Source organism: Podarcis liolepis (assembly GCF_965112155.1).
Source record: "Podarcis liolepis genome assembly, chromosome: Z".
NCBI classification, from domain to species: domain Eukaryota; kingdom Metazoa; phylum Chordata; class Lepidosauria; order Squamata; family Lacertidae; genus Podarcis; species Podarcis liolepis.
Window position 1 is genome coordinate 10171790 of NC_139570.1, and position 21527 is coordinate 10193316.

The 21527-nt window shown below is 43.1% G+C and overlaps 1 protein-coding gene across 4 annotated transcripts in view; it reads right to left on the reverse strand.

Moving 5' to 3' along the window:
• IL1RAPL2 (interleukin 1 receptor accessory protein like 2) overlaps positions 1-21527 on the reverse strand; it is a 482185-nt gene that overhangs the window by 450587 nt on the left and 10071 nt on the right. For 2 of the 4 annotated variants that reach the window (XM_083486405.1, XM_083486406.1), the window contains exon 2: positions 4855-4955. In XM_083486405.1, the coding sequence (XP_083342531.1) occupies positions 4855-4936 (82 nt within the window). In that variant the 5' untranslated portion in view covers positions 4937-4955. Of the gene's footprint in view, positions 1-421; positions 582-4854; positions 4958-7014; positions 7223-21527 lie in introns of those variants that run through there. The other 2 variants (XM_083486404.1, XM_083486407.1) reach the window with 2 other exon arrangements.

Below are 21527 nucleotides of genomic sequence, written 5' to 3' on the forward strand. Positions count from 1 at the left end.
TTAACAACCAATTTTCCTTTATTATTCTTAGTGACAAAAGGTAGTTTTTGCAGGATTTCCAATTATAGATTTTCACCAGCAGACAGATAAATCTCTCTAAGACAGTTTTTCTTGTAGTGCTTGGGCACCATGTCAGCTCATTCTGCTTTCCAGCTCATTCCAACCCCCTTTGAAGCCCCTAGGTGCAGACAGCAGAGAACAGTAAGATTTCCGATTGCGAAATTTCATTTATTTCTACGTCACAGAGTTATCTTATCTCAAAAGTGTTTAAGAAAGAGAGGGTGCAAATCAAAGGGATCTTATGTGGCGTTTGGATGCAATGTCAGTCCCTCGGCTCGCCAGCTCATTTTAGGCCCCCTCTAATCCCCCCAGGTGCCAACAGCAGAAAACGGCTTTGATCAGAGCATTTGAGGTTACTCACTCGATCACTCTTTATCACAGAGTGATTTGATAGTCAGAACTTCAGCCTGATTACCATCGATCACCACGTAATTATCTTCTGTCAGTGGAGAGCCGATAAAAAGACAGCCAATCCGCCATTTCCTCCCCCGGAAGTCTCCACAATCCAATACTGTTTGCACCTGCAAAAGTTTCAGGCTGTGCATTGGTGCATGTCCCATAGCTTCCTGCTGAAATCCTGTAAATTTTAACTATAGGTAAAAAATATTTACAAACATTTGCATGTAAATATATATTAGGTGGCATTCAGCTAAGCTTAACTCAGAATAGGCCTACTGAAATTAATGGATCTAACATAGTTATATTCATTAATTGTGATGGTTCTATCCCTGAGTAAAATTTAGTTGAATGTCACCCTTTAAGCTTCAGACTGAAGAACACAAATGTGGCTTGATAAGTGTATTCCTTTACTGGGGAAGATGATTGATTCCATCTTCTTAGCTTGTTGCAAAATTATATCCTCTGAACAGTTTTCCTAGGTGTTCGTTTCTCCCCAATACAAGCCTCAACATGGCAAATTAAAGCAAATCCTCCCAGCGCGTGCCACTGAGCAATTTGGAAACAAGGCTCTATGTGCGACATCCTTCTTTTGAAAAGGACACAGTAACTAGTTATGCTTCAAGGAGCAGCCTTAAAATCTGAGAAACATAGAAAATCCATTTAGCACATGACATTATCGAAAGAAACATCAATAGCTTTGCTTCAGGTGGCAACCCTTTTAAAAAAAGTTGCTAGGAAGTCTGCATTGATCAGTAGACCCAAGATGTCACCTATTACACATATGAAACTTTCCTATATGCAAAGCTTGGGCTCAGAGATAGTAATGAAAGCATGTCTTTGCTTGTGAAATGCAGTGTTAGAGATACATAAAGGGGTGGGGTTCCTTTCAATCTGCACCGCCAGGGAGAAAAGACATTATTTACTCTTCTGTAAGGCACCTTGAAATAAGGTCAGTACTTATATAGAGATACAACTCTAGCCAAGTTGCACATCATACAGAGTTCAGGTTTTGCCAACACAACTGAACCCTTAGTAAGGATCAAGTTAGGAGAGGAATTCCATTTCAAGAGGATGGGAGACAAGTCTTCTGGGACACGCCCATGAAGCATGGGGCAAGATTGTAAAATGAAAGAAACTTGAAATGCACACACTCAAAAAGTATTGTCCTATTTAAAGTTAGGTCCAGCCGCCTTTTGATCTGAGTATGTCTCAAGGTGGGATACACACCTTGCATTGGCTAGTCCTCTCCCTTCTGTAAGTAGAAATCAACCAGTTCCATAATCCTTATAAGAAAGGACACTGCACATTTGTAAACTTCTACCATCTAATAAGATAAGGCCTTTTTCCCATTGGGGAAAGTGAAAGGACTAGCAGCAAAAGTGGGATTCAGAGCAAGTGGGCTTTTCTGTTATACACTCAAAAAAAAATCCTTGAGATTTTCAAGCATTGCATAGAAATGCTTGGTGCAACTGATTTTGGGGTACTCGCATATCATTAAGGCTGACATCAGAGCTCTGACTGTGCCATATGTTGCTTGCTATATTACTACTCATAGGCAACATGAATTCAATACCAAGTAGCACACACACACACTTACACTTGTACAATTGCAACAAAAGAAGCACCCCACACACTTCTAAGCAGCATTAAGGAAAAGGGTTTGAACTACTTTCATAATTTGCTTACTTTAGCATTAAACAAAGCACAACTATCTTAGCACCAAATATTTTCTATAGAGGTTGGCAAGATCAAGCCTTTAATACTGGAGAAAGAAGAATCCCGAACAAGAAATCACTTGTATTCTAGCAAACCATTATATTACACATGGGCAAATTTCACAAGGGATGCTTAAAAATGGTTGTTGCATTTCCTTGACCGTCAAACTATTGTTATAGAAAAATACATTGGCAAAAATGTATATTATTATGATTAAGCTTGTTAGTCACTTGTTAATTACGTAGAAGATCTTCAAATAACTCACAACATATTTTAGACATGGACGCAAGTAAAACACATTCACATAAAACATGCCATTTCAAGAAAGATTCAGAAAGTAACACCCACCCCAATAGCAGCAGCAGAAAGCTTCAGCAGCACACTAACAGCAGACATAATCACCATCATAGTCCATGAAAAGAAAAGTTCTAATCGGGCACCAAACAAAATGTCAGTAAAGGTGCTAGATGGACCTCGCTAGGGATGACATTCCACAAACAGGAAACCACAACTAAAAAGGCCTTCCCCCTTCATCCTCCAACACTCCCTCAGAGAAAGCACACAGAGAAGGGCATCCGATGATCTAAGGCTCTGTGTAGGCCTTTATGTGGAGAAGCCTTCCAGAAAACATTGGGGTCCATTGCCGAGGTGTCTTCCTAGAACAGAGGTCACCAACCCAGTGCCTGTGGAGAGCATGTTGCCCATGAAGGTTTCTCCTGGGCAAGTGCCCTAGAATCTGAACTTGCATTAAAAAAAAAAAGTAAGTACCTAGCCCTTCTAGAATGAACAAAAGAAAGTTATGAAGCAAAATGTGCCGGTACCTTCTAAGCAATTTATGTAAAATGAGAGTAGTGCTTTTCCTGGTATGGAGGAATATTTTTCCTAGTATGGAGGAATGCTTCCTCTTGTTGTTAGATATAGCTCAGTTGGTAGAGCAGGTTGTGGGTTTGAGTCTCACATTGGGCAAAAAGATTCCTGCATTGCAGGATGTTGGACTAGATGACCCCATGGTCCCTTGCAACTCTACAATTCTATGATAGTGTCAAGGGCACTTCCCAGCCAAAGGAATGCAGATGGCAGATAGGTAAGTATTTATTGACAAAGATAATACTCACAGTCGCTTCTAGAGTTCTGGATATTTACGCACACCAACCTAGCATCATAGGCAGCAATTCACAGATCCATGCTCTATGGAGCAGTTGCAGCAGCAGGGGGCCACTCCCACTGCACCAGTTCATGTACCTTCCCCCAACGGATTGCATGCATGCAGCCAGAGACTGTGTCTGCGCAAAACTTCCTTTTCAATCCCCTCCTGATTCTGGGAGGCAGTGGTGCAAGAGAGGGTGAGGAAGCACTGACCTTTCACTTGCTTGACCTGCCTCTTCCTCTTCTGACCCATCCTGTGCTCCACCCTTCAGCTCTGAAGCTTCCCCTGCCTCTGATTCTTGCCTCCTGGCTGGTACAGTTCCCCAGAAATCACTGACCCCCTCTCCTGAGTCAGACTCCAGCCCTCCATCCCCCAGAGCATGCTCATCAGCGTCCCGCCAGTCCCTGACAGAAAGCAACACCAATAGCATCAGTGCTCATGTGTGTGATCTCTATGATAAGGCCCAGCAGGACCTAGCTGACTTCCTATGAAAAGCAGAAGCTTATTGGGGGTGGTTCTCTCTTCTTCTTTTTCCATGTTATACGACATTCCCCTTTGCAGCCATTTTGTGTTATGCTATGCTCCCTCTGTGGCAGCCATCTTGTGACTAGCAACCCCAGTACTCACTCAAGAGTCAAAATGTGCCCACTAGTTGAAAAGGATTGGTGACCCCTGTTCTAGAAAGAACATTTTCCCAGCAATAGTGGTGTTCAAAAATAAATTAAAATTTCCATAGTATTTTAGGTATTTTAAAATAACAGCATAGTTATTTGGGGTTACGAAATGTTTCTGTGCCAGATTTGATGCAGATTCTGCTCTTTCATTTTATCAACAAATGACACAGGCTTGTCACTTATGTCCGTCTTTGACTTTTTAAAATAACTTTTTAATAGTTTTATTATGTGGTTTTATATTTCATTACTTTAAAACACTTCGATAATTTTTTTCTAAATGACATAGCAGTATACAATTATTTTTCTATAAATAAAACAAACAATAACCCTGATTATTTCCAACACTCAAAAATCCCTTGGTCCAAAGCATTCTATATCTGACATGAACATTTGCAACTGATACACTACATCTAAAAGTGCATTCTTAGCAGCTGTTCTGGAACTACATCTGCTTAGATCTGAGCTATTTTGCCAAACACCTTTTTGCAAAGAAACGAAGGTGGTTTTTGAAGAAAAAGAAGCACTTTGCAAAGAGCCCCACTTAACAAAGCTCTTTAGCATTTCTTTCAAAAGGAATATAAAATTCAATGAATCAGTCATTCAGTTATTGTTAGTATTGAGGACACTGAAATAACAGCGCCTCTATTAGTTTAAGACTTTTAAGACTTTTAAAATAACACCTTCTTTTTAAACCTAATACTTATAGCAGAACACTGACTATATTTTAAAGAACCACTCTTTGCTGAATTTTGTCATTCATGTGCATAGGCAAGCCTCAGCAAACCCATACTATACAGCTAAAGAATGCACAGCAGAATGGCTCAACAAGGTTACTGAAAGCACCTTTCTGGAACTTACCCGAACTTCTCTTTGACACCAGCTTCACATCAGCGCTGAATACAGTGCAACTCACAAGGAACAAGAAGATGGACGGCTTCATCTTGGAGTCCCTTTGGCAGCTGAAATACAAACATGATATATAAGATCCTTATCCAAGCACCACACATACTGAGTGTCCATGTGATCAGTTTTGCAGAGGGCAGCCTCGTGCTTGAAGGGCTGTTTGGGTCCAAATCTGGTTGCCATGTTTTTATTATTTTTATAAAAAAAAAACTAAGAAAAGAGAGCAGACTTGGGTCTTTGAAGTTTCCTGTCTGCAGTTAGCAATTAGATGACCACTTGAGACAACAGATCTTCTCGAAGCCTTACCCACTACAACAGGATGCATTTTTATTTAAATTATAAAGGTAAAGGGACCCCTGACCATTAGGTCCAGTCGTGACCGACTCTGGGGTTGCGACGCTCATCTCGCTTTATTGGCCGAGGGAGCTGGCGTACAGCTTCTGGGTCAGCATGTGGCCAGCATGACTAAGCCGCTTTTGGTGAACCAGAGCAGCGCACGGAAACGCCGTTTACCTTCCCACCGGAGCGGTACCTGTTTATCTACTTGCACTTTGACGTGCTTTCAAACTGCTAGGTTGGCAGGAGCAGGGACTGAGCAACGGGAGCTCGCCCCGTCGCTGGCATTCGAACCAGTGACCTTCTGATCGGCAAGTCCTAGGCTCTGTGGTTTAACCCACAGCGCCACCCGTGTCCCTTCATTTAAATTATAGTTACTCTTAAATTGACATCTATAGCTATTAGAATATGCAAATTGGTGCCTTTGTTCCCTTTCAAGTGATTATATTTTTCTCTTTTGTAATCACCCAAAGACACACACACACACACACACACACACACGCACACACACACACACAAATATCTAGTCAATACATTTATTCCTCTCTATTATTACTTAAATCTACTTAGCAGCAGAGCATGAGACTCTTAATCTCAGAGACATGGGTTTGAGCCCCAGGTTGATTCCTGCATTGCAGGGCATTGGACTAGATGATGTTTGTGGTCCCTTCCAATTCTATGATTAATATTTCAAAGATCTCTAAGTGGTGTAAAGTCCCCCCAAAAAATCACATTGAAACTAAAACTATTAAAATATTCGAATATGTCCACTAAAGCTTCCTCTCTGGTACAATGGCTCAAACTAGTTATTTAAGCAGCCACGCTAACCCTACTCACTTGAGATAAACCCCAAGGAATTCAGCAGGAGTTACTTCTGAGTAGGCATGGTTAGGATCACACTGTTACAAGTCTGAATCTCTACTCAAGTGAAAGATGGAGCGATCCCTCCCTCACTTTGCTTTTACACCAGTAGCCCTTCGGTAGTGACTCAGCCCATTCTCTCTGTTTCTTTTTTTTTTTCCTCCGGACTTAAATTCAGTTCTCCACATTTCCATATTAATGTGCAATGGAAAAAAATCTTCATGAAAATACATTGGTACAGTAGTGCAAATTTCGCCTACTATACAAATTATTGTATGCAATTTTCCCTAATAAACACAAATTTGCAAGCAGTTTTCTGCAATATAATGCATTTTTCTATGTTACTTTCACGAATATATGCATTTTTAAGCATGCATTCCTACAATAAATACGTTTCTAAAAACATTGTTTGGTTGGAGAACCTCACTGCAAAATTCAGAGAAGAGTGAATTCAGAAGAGTAGCTGCCTTTTAGTTCACACAATATTCCAGGAAGTGCAAATTAGAGGGTTTCACATTAAAATGTGAACTAGACCAAATTTCTCCCCTATCCCTTTGGCACATACAACTCTGTCTTCCCACACTTCACCACTGCTCACTCACCACAGTGCTTTCCTGCCTTCCAGTTGTACATGCAATCAATATACAGTATTTCTTTTAGATCCCCTATTTTGCAAATCCTCTGGAAAAGGACATATTTGGATTGGGTCAGGACACCTTCAATATCTTACTCAGGATTTTAACGCCTGCAGTTAGCCACTCTCTTGGGTTTGCTCATTTCGGTTTCTAAACTGCCTTTGCTTGTTAACAACACTAACACTGCAGCCTACAAAAATGAACAGCATAAATTGTATACCCATCATGTCTATAGAGTTAAAATTATCCCAACGCCTCCTTAATCATGTCTATGAGATCCTACCTCAAAACACGGTGCTTTGCACTTAGATGAGACAACTGAGAAGGAGTTTCACAGATGTAGGGGTAATCACCAAACACACCTCTTCTTAAAAAGAAAAAGGGGAAAAAATAGTTTTCTGAACAACAAGGGACAGAAATAGAACTGGCTTCAGGAAGCATCATTACTTATATTGCACTATTGACGCCCATGGTACTTTGCAATGCATGAGTGTACAACCTAAACTTCTCCACAGCAGAAACAGAAGAAATGAGAGAGACAAGTAAACAATGGAAGATTTGTTTCCAGAAATTTCAGGTTGGCCCAACCAGCAGCGGAGGAAGCCGCTCGGGCACCTGGGGCGGCGCACCCAGGGATGGGGCGAGCCACCCATGGGGCAGGGCACACCTTGGGGCCTCCGGAGTCTGCCTGCCTCCTCCCACTCAGCCACCCTACAGATGGGGGGGGGAGGCAGTGGATGGACCATTTGGGCAGCACAGAGCCTGCATGTGCCCAGACCACTGCATCTCTCCCAAGAGAGACACGTGGCTTGGGCATGCTGCAGGCCCCGCAGTGAGTGCTGCCCGGCATTTTGTCACCCACCTCAGTGGTGACACCTGGGGTGGACTGCACCCACCGCACCCGCCTTCCTCCGCCCCTGGGCCCAACTTGAGGATACCCACTTTTCAACAAGATGAATAGTTCCTATAGTCCAGAAGAAGTCACCATCATGCAACTGACAGTGCAGACTCAGAAGCTAGTCACAGGCATCTGATTCTGCAATAACATCCAATTGCCCAAGGCATTTGGATGCTTGAAGTGAATGACAAGAAGACACCTCTCACAATGCTACTTCAGCACTGGTCATGCGACAGAACCAGGCAATAGTCCACAGTCAATAGGGGACTCGGCAGATTACAACACAACAAAGGACCAAAACTAGGAATCAGGTGCAAGGAGCCAAAGACCTGGGGGTTTTTCCCCAGCAAGTGGATGACTCTAGAGGAAAATCTTGTATAATCAGGCCTCCTAGATCACAGTTGTTGGGAGTGAATGAGTTCCAGTGATTGCTTAGTCATAAATGGACCCATTATTCACAAGTACACCCTTTACTCCTGAGTAGCATCATGACTTTGGATACTTAGATATAATGCTATGTTGATGTTCTTTAGTCAGGACCGGAATCTTCGTGCACCAGTATTCTCAGGGGCTGTGGGATGGCTTCAACTTCTCATCTGAAGGCTGCAGAGGCTCTTCAGTTCTTCACAGTCTTCAACCTGTAGAGTATCTGACTCATCATTGAGAATGCCATGTCTGTAACCAGCTCAGGGTTGAGCATGACAGCCACCTTTCCAGGCACTGCCCAGACTTGCTTAAGCAAGTTGGAGGTCCTGCGTATCTTTAGACCAAGGGACCAGAGATGTGACTCCTCCCCATGCTGTTGAGCAAGGACTGTGAGCCCTCCAGATGTTTTTGGACTCCAGAAGCCACCCCCAGCCAACATGGACCCAGGGATGATGGGATTTGGAGTCCAACAACATCTGGAACACCACAGGTTGTTCCCTGATATAAGGTTAGAGAGGAAGGGCTGTAGTTCAGTAGTGGACAATTGGCTATGCATGCAGAAGGTTCCAGGTTGAATACCAAGTATCTCCAGGTAAGGCTTGATGAAATCTCCAGATAAGGCTTAACTGAAATTCTGGAGAGCCACTACCAGTCAGTGCAGACCATGTGTGAGAAACTTTGGTCCTCCAGATGTTGCTGAACTACAACCACCCTGAGACCTCCAGGTATAGGGAGGTATATAAATTCAATAAAAAAAAAAATAGATCAATCACCTATGGCCACTGGCTGTGCTTGCAAAGGCTGACAGGAGAATAGCCACAGGCACCAACTCCAGGGAGCCCTGGGGGCCCGGGCATCCACAAAATTTTGTTGTGGGTGTTCAGTACCTGCTCTGTGGGGCTTTGGATGTGACTTCCAGGTCCTGTCTGGGGCCTCAGGGGGCCTTGGACACAATGTCCAAGGGCCTTGAAATTGGCATCCTAGACCTCATGTTATGTTGACGACACTGGGCACCCATAATCTGGGGCCCAAGTCTACACCCTTGAGCATTGCCAATGGCCAGGGGTGAGGGGAGTTGTTGTTCGTCAAGATCTGGAAGGCCATATATTTCCCACGCCTGGTGTGGACAATACTGAGCTGGATGGACCATTGGTCTGACTTGGTCTAAAGCAGATTCCTCTGCCCCCTGGGCATCCCACTGGACTCAAAGAATGAGAACATGGGTAACCACTTAGAAAGAATGCAGTGTTCCCATAAAAGAGGGGTGTCTGCTGCATTTTTCTTCCCACTCCCCATCAACATTTCAAATGGAAGCTTTATTATAAGACAACTTCCACTCCATCCCCCCCTTTCCCACCCTGAGCATCTTAGTACCAGCATACCACTCTGCAAAGCGAATGTAAAAGGCTGTGTATAATCACTTACATGATAGCGATTACTCTGCTTATTCAATTATTTCAAAATTACCATGTACATTTTAAAGATTCTTTCTTCCCTTCCATATTATGGGCTATAAATATGCAGCGCTTCGTATTCCTGAAGTTTTTGTTCCCTTGAGCACTCAATGCTTTCTGGTTCCCTGGGGTTAGAGCACTAGAGAACCAAAAGGAAACTGGGAAAATTATGAGATGTGAAAGCTGTCCGACAATGGTTAATGAAGGAATTAGTATGCTGGGGGGGGGGGAGTTCTTAACCTTTCCTCGGAGTATCAAATCCCAGTACAAGAAGGGCCATCTTGACAAGAGAGCGTTTTTTTTCCCTTAAAGTAATTGAACTAAATCTTATGACAGATAATTGTAATGATGATGTTATGCTAGGATGATTTTCAAGTGTAGCTTTGCAAATTACTTTCCGCGCTTTGCTCTCTTCAGATAGAGACAGGTAACTTCCATGGTGCATTACAGCACGATCATATAAATGTCTGATCAGAATTGAGTCCTATTGAGTTCAAATGGACTAAGTTAGGGTTGTATCCAGCATACTCTGAGTAGACCCACTGAAATTTAGTCCTTGGAGAGTAAGTGTGGTGTACAGTGTCAAACTAGGACATAGGAAACTGGGACTCCAATCCCCACTCAGCCATAAAGCCTGTGACCTTAGGCCAGTCGCTGCCTCTCAGCCTAACCTACATCATAGAGTTGTTGTGCAGATTAAATGAGGAGCTCCTTGGAGAGAGAAAAAGTCAGATAAAATATAATCAATCAATCAATTAATAGTAAAAGCCAATTAATATCAATGGGTCTACACCATGTTAGACATGTTGGACTTGGACATTCATCCTGGAGAAGAGTGACTAGTGGGGTGCCACAGGGTTCTGTCTTGGGCCTGGTCTTATTCAGCATCTTTATCAACGACTTGGATGATGGACTCAAGGGCATCCTGATCAAATTTGCAGATGACACCAAACTGGGAGGGGTGGCTAACACCCCAGAGGACAGGATCACACTTCAAAACGACCTTGACAGATTAGAGAACTGGGCCAAAACAAACAAGATGAATTTTAACAGGGAGAAATGTAAAGTATTGCACTTGGGCAAAAAAATGAGAGGCACAAATACAAGATGGGTGACACCTGGCTTGAGAGCAGTACATGTGAAAAGGATCTAGGAGTCTTGGTTGACCACAAACTTGACATGAGCCAACAGTGTGACGCGGCAGCTAAAAAAGCCAATGCAATTCTGGGCTGCATCAATAGGAGTATAGCATCTAGATCAAGGGAAGTAATAGTGCCACTGTATTCTGCTCTGGTCAGACCTCACCTGGAGTACTGTGTCCAATTCTGGGCACCACAGTTCAAGAAGGACACTGACAAACTGGAACGTGTCCAGAGGAGGGCAACCATAATGGTCAAAGGCCTGGAAACGATGCCTTATGAGGAACGGCTAAGGGAACTGGGCATGTTTAGCCTGGAGAAGAGGAGGTTAAGGGGTGATATGATAGCCATGTTCAAATATATAAAAGGATGTCATATAGAGGAGGGAGAAAGGTTGTTTTCTGCTGCTCCAGAGAAGCGGACACGGAGCAATGGATCCAAACTACAAGAAAGAGGATTCCACCTAAACATTAGGAAGAACTTCCTGACAGTAAGAGCTGTTTACAGTGGAATTTGCTGCCAAGGAGTGTGGTGGAGTCTCCTTCTTTGGAGGTCTTTAAGCAGAGGCTTGACAACCATATGTCAGGAGTGCTCTGGTGGTGTTTCCTGCTTGGCAGGGGGTTGGACTCGATGGTCCTTGTGGTCTATTCCAACTCTATGATTCTATGATTCTATGTACTTAGATCTACTTAGAAGTCATTGCTACCACATTTGTTAAATGGGGTTAGAAATGCAGGAAAATGGGTTAGGAATGCGATCTCGTCTTCTCTTCCTGTCGTCTCACCACCAAGTACCTAAATGTGCAGAAAGCATGCTTGTTTAAAAAGGAGCTCCACCCCAAAGCTCCTGTAATCCCCATCCTAGCTAGAAAGGTATATCAGTAGCCATCCCAGAATCCCACCTTCTGCTACTAGAAAGGCACACTCAGTGGGGACATTTCAAATGGTACTGTAGGTAGAAGGAAAGACAAGCTACCCACCAAAATACAAGTACCCATTAAGCATCGTTACAGAATCACTTTTCACCAGGCACATGATGCAAGATGATCCTATATTCTGGAACAAAAGGGCAGCCCCTTATACTTCACCAAAAGAGATTTGCATATGCTAAGCTTTTGGGCAAAGTAGTATCATTTAATGTGACCGGGTGACCTGTGTGTCAGGTTACTCTGCTACCCAGAGTTGTTGCCGCTGTTGATGGGCAACTTCAAAGCCCCTCCTGTTCCCCCTTCTTAGGGTTCTTTAACGTTAAACAAGACTTGGACTGAACTGTCTTTCAAATAAAGGGCTGTTCTCTGTTAAGTGGAACATATGGCTTTCATACTCCAAAGCAAGCGTTCATAGGAATGTGTGCCTACAAATAAAATCCTATGAGCATTTGCTTAGAAACAATGTGTATTCAGCAAGGAGCCAAATGGCATCAGTTGGTGCAAAGAAGTTGGGGTGGGAGTAATTTTTAACAGAAAACTGGTATGGTGCCTTGATCCAGAATGTGGACTGGGGCCCCAAGGATAATGTTTCTTAAAGCTAAAGGTGGCCACTTTCAAGACCCTAATAGTAGTTCAGCCAAAAGAGAGGAAGAGCGCCACTGTCCAGGTATTCCTTCTTATGGATTCTAGAATAAGCATTATGACACACTACGCACACACACACACACATTCTTATTTGTAGAAATAAGTCTGCAGTATAATGGTATGAGTTTGTGGGTGCCAGAACCCTCTAATCCCTGGATCCAGCAAGTGTTAGAATTTAATCTAAGCAATAAGACTTTTATTGTGTAAGGTCAGTTAGACTGGGAGTTAGTGAGTGGCCCAGAGTCAACATCTCAGTATCATGGCTGGTGAGGGCTTTGTCCAACACTCTGTCCACCACACTATCCCAGTGCTGTTAAACTCCAGAACCTCAAATTCGGAAAAGAATGATCCTCTGTCTTTAAAATGAGGCGTGCATTTTTCAGAAGTGAAATAAAAATTGGGGCAATGTCTCTCACACACACCAGAAATAAAAACTTTACAAGGAAGTCTGCAAAAACAATTTCTAAACAGTCTTTTAAAGCACACATCTCAGAATGAGGTTAGCAAAATTTCTTGCAAATTAGTCATTTTTTTAAAAAAGGACTTGTCAGAAATAAATGAAAATAATTTAACCCTGCCTGGTTTCAGTTCTCAAAATGTCACTGTGATTTTGAATGATTGCCTCCCTCCGCCAGTCAATAAATGCACTAAGAATCCCATGATGCTGCTATCCCTGGGTAAAAAAGAGTTTGATTTTGGAATGGTTTGACACCTACGTTCCTCTTTCGCCTCCAGCAAGCCTGACATTTACATATATATGTTGTAATAACATTAACAAATACTGGGGGCTGACGCTTAGCAACACTGACACGTACCTGTAATTAAGGCTACACATTATAATGTGATGGAGATTAATTTATTGGATGCAACAGATTTCACTGTTGGTTTCCTGCAGTTAAGGAATTGCAATAAAATAAAATAAAATAAAATTCACGTGACAACAGAATCACAGCTAAGCAGAGTATATCTCAAGGCTTTGTGTTATGTGGCTTTAGGGTGCAATCCAGCTGCATTACACTCAATGAAAGCCTTGCCCCTGACTTTAGAAGGGAAAGTGAGAAAGCAAAAGCTGAACTAGAGGTGACAAGTATGTGCCTGCTGCTGAGGAAGTCAGCCCAGTGTCAAGATCTCCCTCCTCTCTGCCATGAAAGCATAGCTATGAATATACATTACATTATATGATCACATTTTAACATGCACTATCCAGGGAACCTTCACGGCAGATTCAGGGTGCACCTAGGTGTTTATAATGCAACAGATTAACTGAACAGGGTTATACGCAAGTCTACAGCAGGACTCTTAGCACAGACCTGCGGCAGGCTTTCTCCTAATGCATGGGCCGCACTTAAAGAGCCATTGCAGTTCATTCACTCAACCTGAATAAATACACATGACCTCTGCAAACAAAAAAAGGGGGCAGTGTGTTGCCGCTAAATGACATGGTTCACAATGATGTCAGGATGTCATTGGATGCCAGGATTGGACATCCAACTTCCTTTCTGTTCTAAACAAAGGAGAGGTGCAAACAGCTTCTCTCTGTAACTGATGTAGGTGCCTTTTCCCCTATACTGGTAGGGTAAGTGCTGGGAGTGCACACCCACACCATTCTGTGCTCTTGTTTCTTTCTCTATCAGATGTGGCAGCCAGTTTGGGCTTTGCCACACTCCAAGACACCCAGACCTCAGCTGACCTAATCCAAAACTGCCTCCAAAAAAGTTGGGTGGATCTCAAAACCACCCAGATTCAGCGGCGTAGCGTGAGTTGTCAGCACCCGGGGCAACGCAAGTAATTTGCGCCCCCTAACCCGGGGCAAGGCAAGTAATTTGCGCCCCCCCTAACCCCTAACCTGCGAGTTGCCGCTGGCGCTGCCGCCCAAACGACGCCGCTTGCCCAGAGGAGGAGGGGGGCAGAGAGGCAAGGAAAATGCAACGGCCCAGCAGCTGCAGCAGCACCGGCGGAGGCGGGGCTGTGAGGAGGGGCTGCCTGGCGCGTCCTCCGCGGCGAGCGCTGAGAGCCGCTGCCTGCCGGGCGCCTTCAGCCCGGACGCGCGCACAGCTCGTCGGTTCCGCGAGACATGCGGCTCCGCTACAGCCTGCGCCCGAGGCTCTTCGGCGACTCCGGAGGCAACGAGCGCGCCCCCCCCCCAGATGTTGCGCCCGGTGTGGCCGGCACCCCTGGCACCCCCCACGCTACGCCACTGCCCAGATTTGGCCTGGCTCAGTTTGGACTTCAGCAGAACTTGGTGCACAGCCCTAACAGGAGTCATGTCCTCTTCTGCTTCCAGCTACTTTAACATCAGGCAGATTGAGTAATCCCTGGGCCCTTTCTGGCCAGAAACAAAAAGCAACAAATGGGGTTGATTGTACAAGGGAAAGCAGAGCTATTTCAATCTGAACATTTGACTCCCCAGAATGGATTGCAATGGATGCAGACATCCTAGATTTAGAGCAGCGGTTCTCAGCCTGTGGGTCCCCAGATGTTGTTGGACTACAACTCCCATCCATCCCTGAGCCTTGCTAGCTAGGCCTTGCTAGCTAGGGGTGATGGGAGTTGCAGTCCAACAACATCTGAGGACCCACTGGTTGAGAAGGCTGATTTAGAGGGTCATGATTTAAAATTCGGCTGGCACACATGCCTTTGGTATGGGAAGGCAAAAAATATGTAAGAGTTTTATGAACCCCATTCTTAGGAAGAGTCTGCATGGAGTTTTGGAGAAATATAAAAATCTGCTCGAAAGAAAAACACCTTTATGGCTATCTCCCATTGAAGCAATTACAATTAAAAGCGTTAATATGGACAGACAATGGTCGACTTACAGGGAACTGCTGGATTTTACGGGGGGGGGGGGCAAACTGAAACCAATGGAAAACCAAAGGAGCCAAGTTACGGACTGGTTGCAATATCACCATATACATGATATGTTTAAATTAGATAGAATGGTTTTTTGAACCAAAGCTCACAATTCAATTGCAAAACAAAGAAAAACCTTTGTCTAAAATGTATAATTAGAATGGGAATGGGAAACGATTATTATTAGAATGGGAAACAAAGAGAGGTTGTTAAAGCTTCAATGACACACTGGGCAATAGATATAGGACACAGTATAGATCTTAACCTCTGGGAGAAACTTTGGAAAAGTGACTTGAAATTTACAGCATGTTATTCATTGAAAGAATATTTGATTTTTTTAAAAAAAATATTTTATTTTCAATTTTTCTACTAACAATTTTTTTTAACATATCATTTCCAAATTTACATTGATTGACCCCCCCAATTTCGCCTTTCCCCCTTTTATTTTCTTTGCATCTAATTATTTTTCTTCACTTAATTTCAAATTCTTTTTCACATCCTAATTTTACCTTCAGTTCATAAATGTTACAACAATCCTGCTAGTGCTTCCACGTTTTTACAGTGCTCTTTAAAGTAATCTATTAAAAAAAATCCATTATTGATTAAGTTTTCCTTCATCTTGGTGCCTGACCTTCATGGATAATTTAGCCATTTCTGCATAGTCTATCATCTTATTCTTCCATTCTTCTTTCGTTGGGACATTCTCTTCTTTCCATTTCTGGGCAAATAGCATTCTGGCAGCTGTGGTCGCATACATAAATAGTCTCTTTTGCTTCTTTGGCACTTTAAACATCTCCTAGTATTCCTAGTAAAACGGCCTCTGGTTTTTTAACAAATGTATTTTTAAACATTTTTTTCATTTCATTGTATATCATTTCCCAGAAACTCCTCGCCTTTTTACATGCCCACCACATATGAAAAAACGTACCTTCTTTATCTTTATTTATCCAACATAGGTTAGATGAATTTTTATACATCCTAGTAAGTTTTAACGGTGTTAAATACCATCTATACATAATTTTCATATGATTTTCTTTTAGTGAACTGCATGCCATAAATTTTAAATTCTCTTTCCACAGTTTTTCCCATGATTCAAATGGCATGTTATACCCTATGTCTTGTGCCCAGTGTATCCTTACAGTTTTGAAAGAAAACTATTTGAAAATGATTCATAGATGGTACTTAACACCAAGTAGGTTGGCTAAGATTTACAAGACAGAATCAGATAAGTGTTGGAAATGTAAAGAGGTGGAGGGAATGTTCTTTCACATGTGATGGACCTGTAAAAAAGTAAAAGTATATTGGAAAATGATTTATAATGAAGTGAAAAAAATGTTCAAAATTACTTTCCAAAAAAAACAGAGCCCTTTTTGCTGGGGATCACCAAGACTGCTATCCCAGATGTCAGAAAAGCTTATATATGTAAGCAACAACTGTGGCCCGTTTTTTGTTAGCCCAAAAGGGACGTGAGCAAGGTCCCAACTTAAAGAGGATTGGCAACTTAAATTGACAGAATATGCACAACTTGCAGATTTAACACATAGAATACAGTGGTGGAGGAAGAGGGGGGCAGGGGGAGCGCACTGGCCCCAGCAGCATGATCCCAGTGGGGTGTCATCGCTGCTGCGCCCCCACCCATGCTGGGCGCCATGCCCCCACAGGCAGTGCGCCATGCCCCCCGGGACGCACACCAGCCACACCTCTGCCTGCTCTCCGCCCCCCAGTGCCAGAGCATGAAGCTCTGCCACTGATAGAATAAGAGAGCAAAAAGAACATACATTTAAAGAAGATTGGAAAACATTTATTGAGTACGTGGAAAATAACTGTGTACAGTTGAAAATGCTGGCAGCGTTAAGATAAATTCAAGACAGTAAATAATTTTTGGGTGTAAAAGTGGAAAATTGATTTGAATGGTTATAGTAGAAAATGCAGGGATGTAGGATATGTAAAATGAACCGTGGAATGAGAAGAAGGGAAGTTATTGGATATTTTAAAGTTTGTAAAATGTTTATCTGAAATTGTAAAACAGAAAATTTAATAAAAATTACTATAAAAAATAACATTTGACTCCCTGATCCTGTGGTCTTCCAGATGTCCCCGCACTGCCATCACTCCCAACAAGCAGATTCAATAGTCAGGGGCAGGGGCATCATCTTGCCTTCAGGATTGTGGGTACCCACCTCCATAATGCAGACGTGCGACATCACCATGCACACACCTGGACGTTGTGCATATGATGCCACATGCACAACACACAACATCATGTTTTGGGACTCCCCCCAAAATGTGATGTGATGTTGCATATTGTGCTTGGGATGTCACACACACTACATGCAGGCTTGTGTGTGTGATGTATCACGTCCGTGTTGTGTGCGGTGGCTGGTGCCTCCAGCTCTTCTTCCTCCTCCTCTCCACAGCCAGCAAGGCACCCTTTTCTGTGGGGAGGGGCTCAGACTCGGAGGCAGAGAGACAGAGGGTGGAGCTGAACTGCACCTCTCTCAGAGGCAGCGCTACAGAGGCTGGCTGGCTCGCTCTGGCTTTGCTGATGGACATTATGGGTGTCCAGCTCCCACAATTATGTTATGGCCCCTTGAAATTAGCTCCTATGGTCAGGGATGAAGGGAGTTGGAGCCAAACAACATCTTGGGGGGGGGCACAGGTTCTTCACTCCTGGAAATGGCAAAGAGATCCGTATTTCATTGCTAAATCCAATTACAGTTCCACCTCAAAAAATAATGTGAAACCTCAATATAAAAAATGGTACATATATGGAACAGTGCTATAGTACAAGAGTACGACAGAATTTCTTTTATCGGGGTAAAGCCCTGTTCAAGCCTTATTAGGGAATATTTCAAGTGTTCCTTAAAATAATTTTTTTTAATCCCATTAAAATTATTGCTATTTTTGACAGTCTTGTTCCTGATGTTAACAGCACATTTAATATCATTGCAAAAATGCAAAGTCTGGTTTTATCCTAGATATTTCTATGTAATGTTGGACAGAGAACAGTTATGGGCCCATTTTTAGTGCATTTACAAATTGGAAGAGGGGGAGAGAGAAACCATTTAAGTCACAGTGCTGTATGATATTAATATTTTTTAAAAAATAGCAGTACAAGCCCCTACACAATTTTCAATTATTTTAACTTCATGCATTCATAAACCCGATACCGACTGGAAGTGTGAGATGTCAGAAAGTTGCTCCAATTAGTGAAGGTATTAGCCACAGAAATGTGTAAACCACAGTAGCCTTCCTTCCATACAACTGTATGGAACATCAGTGGGTAGGGGCAGAGGGGAAATTTGATTCAATTTGCATTTATAGGCAAACCTACCTAATTCACAATTTCTTGAACACGCCAACTGAAACACAACCATCCTAGGAAATTCATAATTCTCCAGATTTTGCACTACAGTTCTTCAGCCAGTTAACTTAAACAGGATATTGTAGAGTTGGAAATTGTAGAGTTCAGAGAAGAGCAACCCAAATGATCAAGGGGAAGGAGCAATCCCCCTATCAGGAAAGGTTACAACATTTGGGACATTTTAATTTAAGGAAAAGGCAAATGATAATGTGATAGGAGCTTATAAGCTTATGCATGGCATGAAGGAAGTGGACAGAGAACTCAGGGACATCCAATGAAGCTCAGGAGAGACAAAAGAAAGCACATAGTTCAACGTTGGAACTCCCTCCCGCAGAAGGCAGTGATGGCTACCAGCTCAGGTGGCTTTTAAAGAGAATTAGGCAAAGTAATGGAAGTAAAGTCTATCAGTGACTGTTAGCCACAGTCAAACACAGTCATGCCTCTGAACACCAGTGGCTGGAAACCACAGGAGGGAGAGTGCACTCTTGCTTGGACCTTACTCTCAACTTTCCCATGGGCCTCTGGTTGGCCACTGTGAGAACAAGATTAGCCACTGGCCTGGCTCTGCAAAGTGCAGCTTAAGAAGCTCTCAAAACACTTAGCCAAGTCTTACAATACTTAGCCAAGTCATGAGCTCTGAGGAGATGCCTAGAAGAGTTTGGTTGGATTAGGATGAGGAGTGGAAGGAGGTGAAAGAGTTGCTGGCTGACAATCCCAGGCATGGACCCAGCAAAGCTGTCAACTTTTCCCTTTTCTTGCAAGGAATCCTATTCGGAATAAGGGAATTTCCCTTTTAAAAAAGGGGAAACGTTGACAGCTATGGGACCCAGCAGGCTGGGAAAGGTCGTAGCAGGCTCCTGTGAAACTGCATGTTCTATTTCCATGAGTTTACATTGTGAAAGAGAACAAAAAGAAGGAAACTCATTTTCTTCCAGGTGAGGGGCGTGACCTAGCTGAGTCCATTATCATTCATTAACAATCCCTGTGCTTGCTAGTTATGCTTGACTGTAATTTCCCACAGAAACATAAGAGCCGCCCGAAAGAGTGTCACAGCTGAGAAATCTGACTCAGGGGCGGGACCTAGCAGATTATCACCCTTCCGCTCCATGCTAGCCTCACCCACAAACTCAGCTCCAAGTCAGCTTGAGCCAACCCTGCTTCCCACACTACCAATGGCTCAGTGGGACTTATGCCTTAGGCTGTAAAATGGCATTAGCCATTACACTACAAGTGCACACACTGCAGCAACAGCACTGGCTTACATTTTCCACAAGTTCATGGAACAGATGTTCTATCAATGTCTATTAGATATGATTGTCACATTGAACCTCCATGTCCAGAGGTTGTGGGTAATATTCATCCAAGTCCTACTCAGAGTAGCCTGACTGAAATTAAGAAACTTACATTACATGTCCATGGGCTGTAATGTGTCTACTCTGAATAGGCCTAGCACTGAATACCCCTCTGTACAGCCTTTATTCCAAATGCTTACAGCCACATGAATGCTTTTCCAGTGCCTGGTAAATTCTATTCTTTGTTCTCCTACGCCTTTTAGCAAACAATATTTAAATACTGAAGCCAGCATTTTAATAACTGCTTTTATGGCAGTCAGGATAGGGAGCTGACTTTTACTGAGTCAGGCAATTGGTCCATCTAGCTCAGTAGTATTGTCTACCCTGACTGGCTGTGGATCCCTAGGGGTTGAGCCAGGAGTCATTCCCAGCCCTACCTAGAGATGCCACTGGGAATCTGCATGCAAAGCAGTTGCGTTAGCCCTGAGCTACAGCCCCGTGTCTGGTCTGACAAGGTTGCTTTAATTCTCCATTCTCAACTCACGGAATTGCTTTCCTTCCTTGTCTTTGTTTTATGGGATTTCAGTGTGTCTTTGATGGCATAAGATTAATCTTCTGTTTTAGACTATTTTTTGTTACACAGCATCCAGAGAACTGGAGTCCTAAGTTACTGGGCAAACAGCAGATATAGCAAACTAAAAATATGGGCATGGCTTTCATACCCTGCTTGCAAGAGGTTTCCAGTTGGCCTCTGAAGAAGAATGCTGGACCACAGACACTCTAATCCAGTAACGCAAGATGCTGGGCAAACATATACCTTGCTCTGTTATAGCAAATCAATTCTAATGGGTTGCATTGGACCAAGTCATATTCAAAGTAGACCCAGTGGCAGCTGATCCACTGGGACACTGCTCCACCAACCCCTGTATGCTGTCAGCCATCCCTCACCTGCCTGCCATCTTACTTACAACCAGTCTTGGGGGCAGGGAGAGGTGGTCTTGCCTCCTTGAACTGTAGGGGGAAGACAGTGCTATTTATTTATTTATTTCTAAATTGAGGGTCTTTCCCCCCAAATGCTTTCAACAGTTTGCAAATACCATAGATAGCAATTTCTGTTCTGTTTATTCTTAGCACACTAACTCTGCTATTTAACGAGGATCTCCCTTTCATCAGCTCCTCTGCTCCACAGACATCTCAGGTGCACCAAGACACCATTTTTAAAAAATAAATCCCAACGCCATCCCCCCCCCCCCGGCAGCTGTGTTTCTAGTGTCACACACACACTTCTGAAATGTCACGTTACAGACTTACAGATCACAGGCCCTGTTTAACAAACACCTGAAGCTTGACAGCATAAAAAGCAACCCAAAAGATCAAAGGAAAAGAACGTCTGTGCCTTTCACCAGCAGAGCATCGAGCTTGGCTTCCTCCAAGAGACATGGCACTTTCTTTGCACATTGGCAAGTAAGAATTTATTTTGGATTAATTCGCTGTGTGACTTTGGGTCACCAAGGCAATTAGACAAACATTTTCAGCAAAGTCACTGCCCACCCTCTTCTCTCCCCCACTCATTTATTCCCTTTGGTAGCCCCCACCTTCTCCGTCTCTGACTTCATTAGGAATGGGTGGTTGTGTCAATTTCAGTTTCTCCCAGTTTCTCATTTTTCCAACCTTATTTTCTTAAAAAAATAAATCTATTTTATTAAATTTCCACAATTTTCACATAAAATTCCAATGCATAATAAATTTTTATTTTGTTTTATCGACTTCCCATCTCATTTTCTGCAGTGTTTTGTTTAA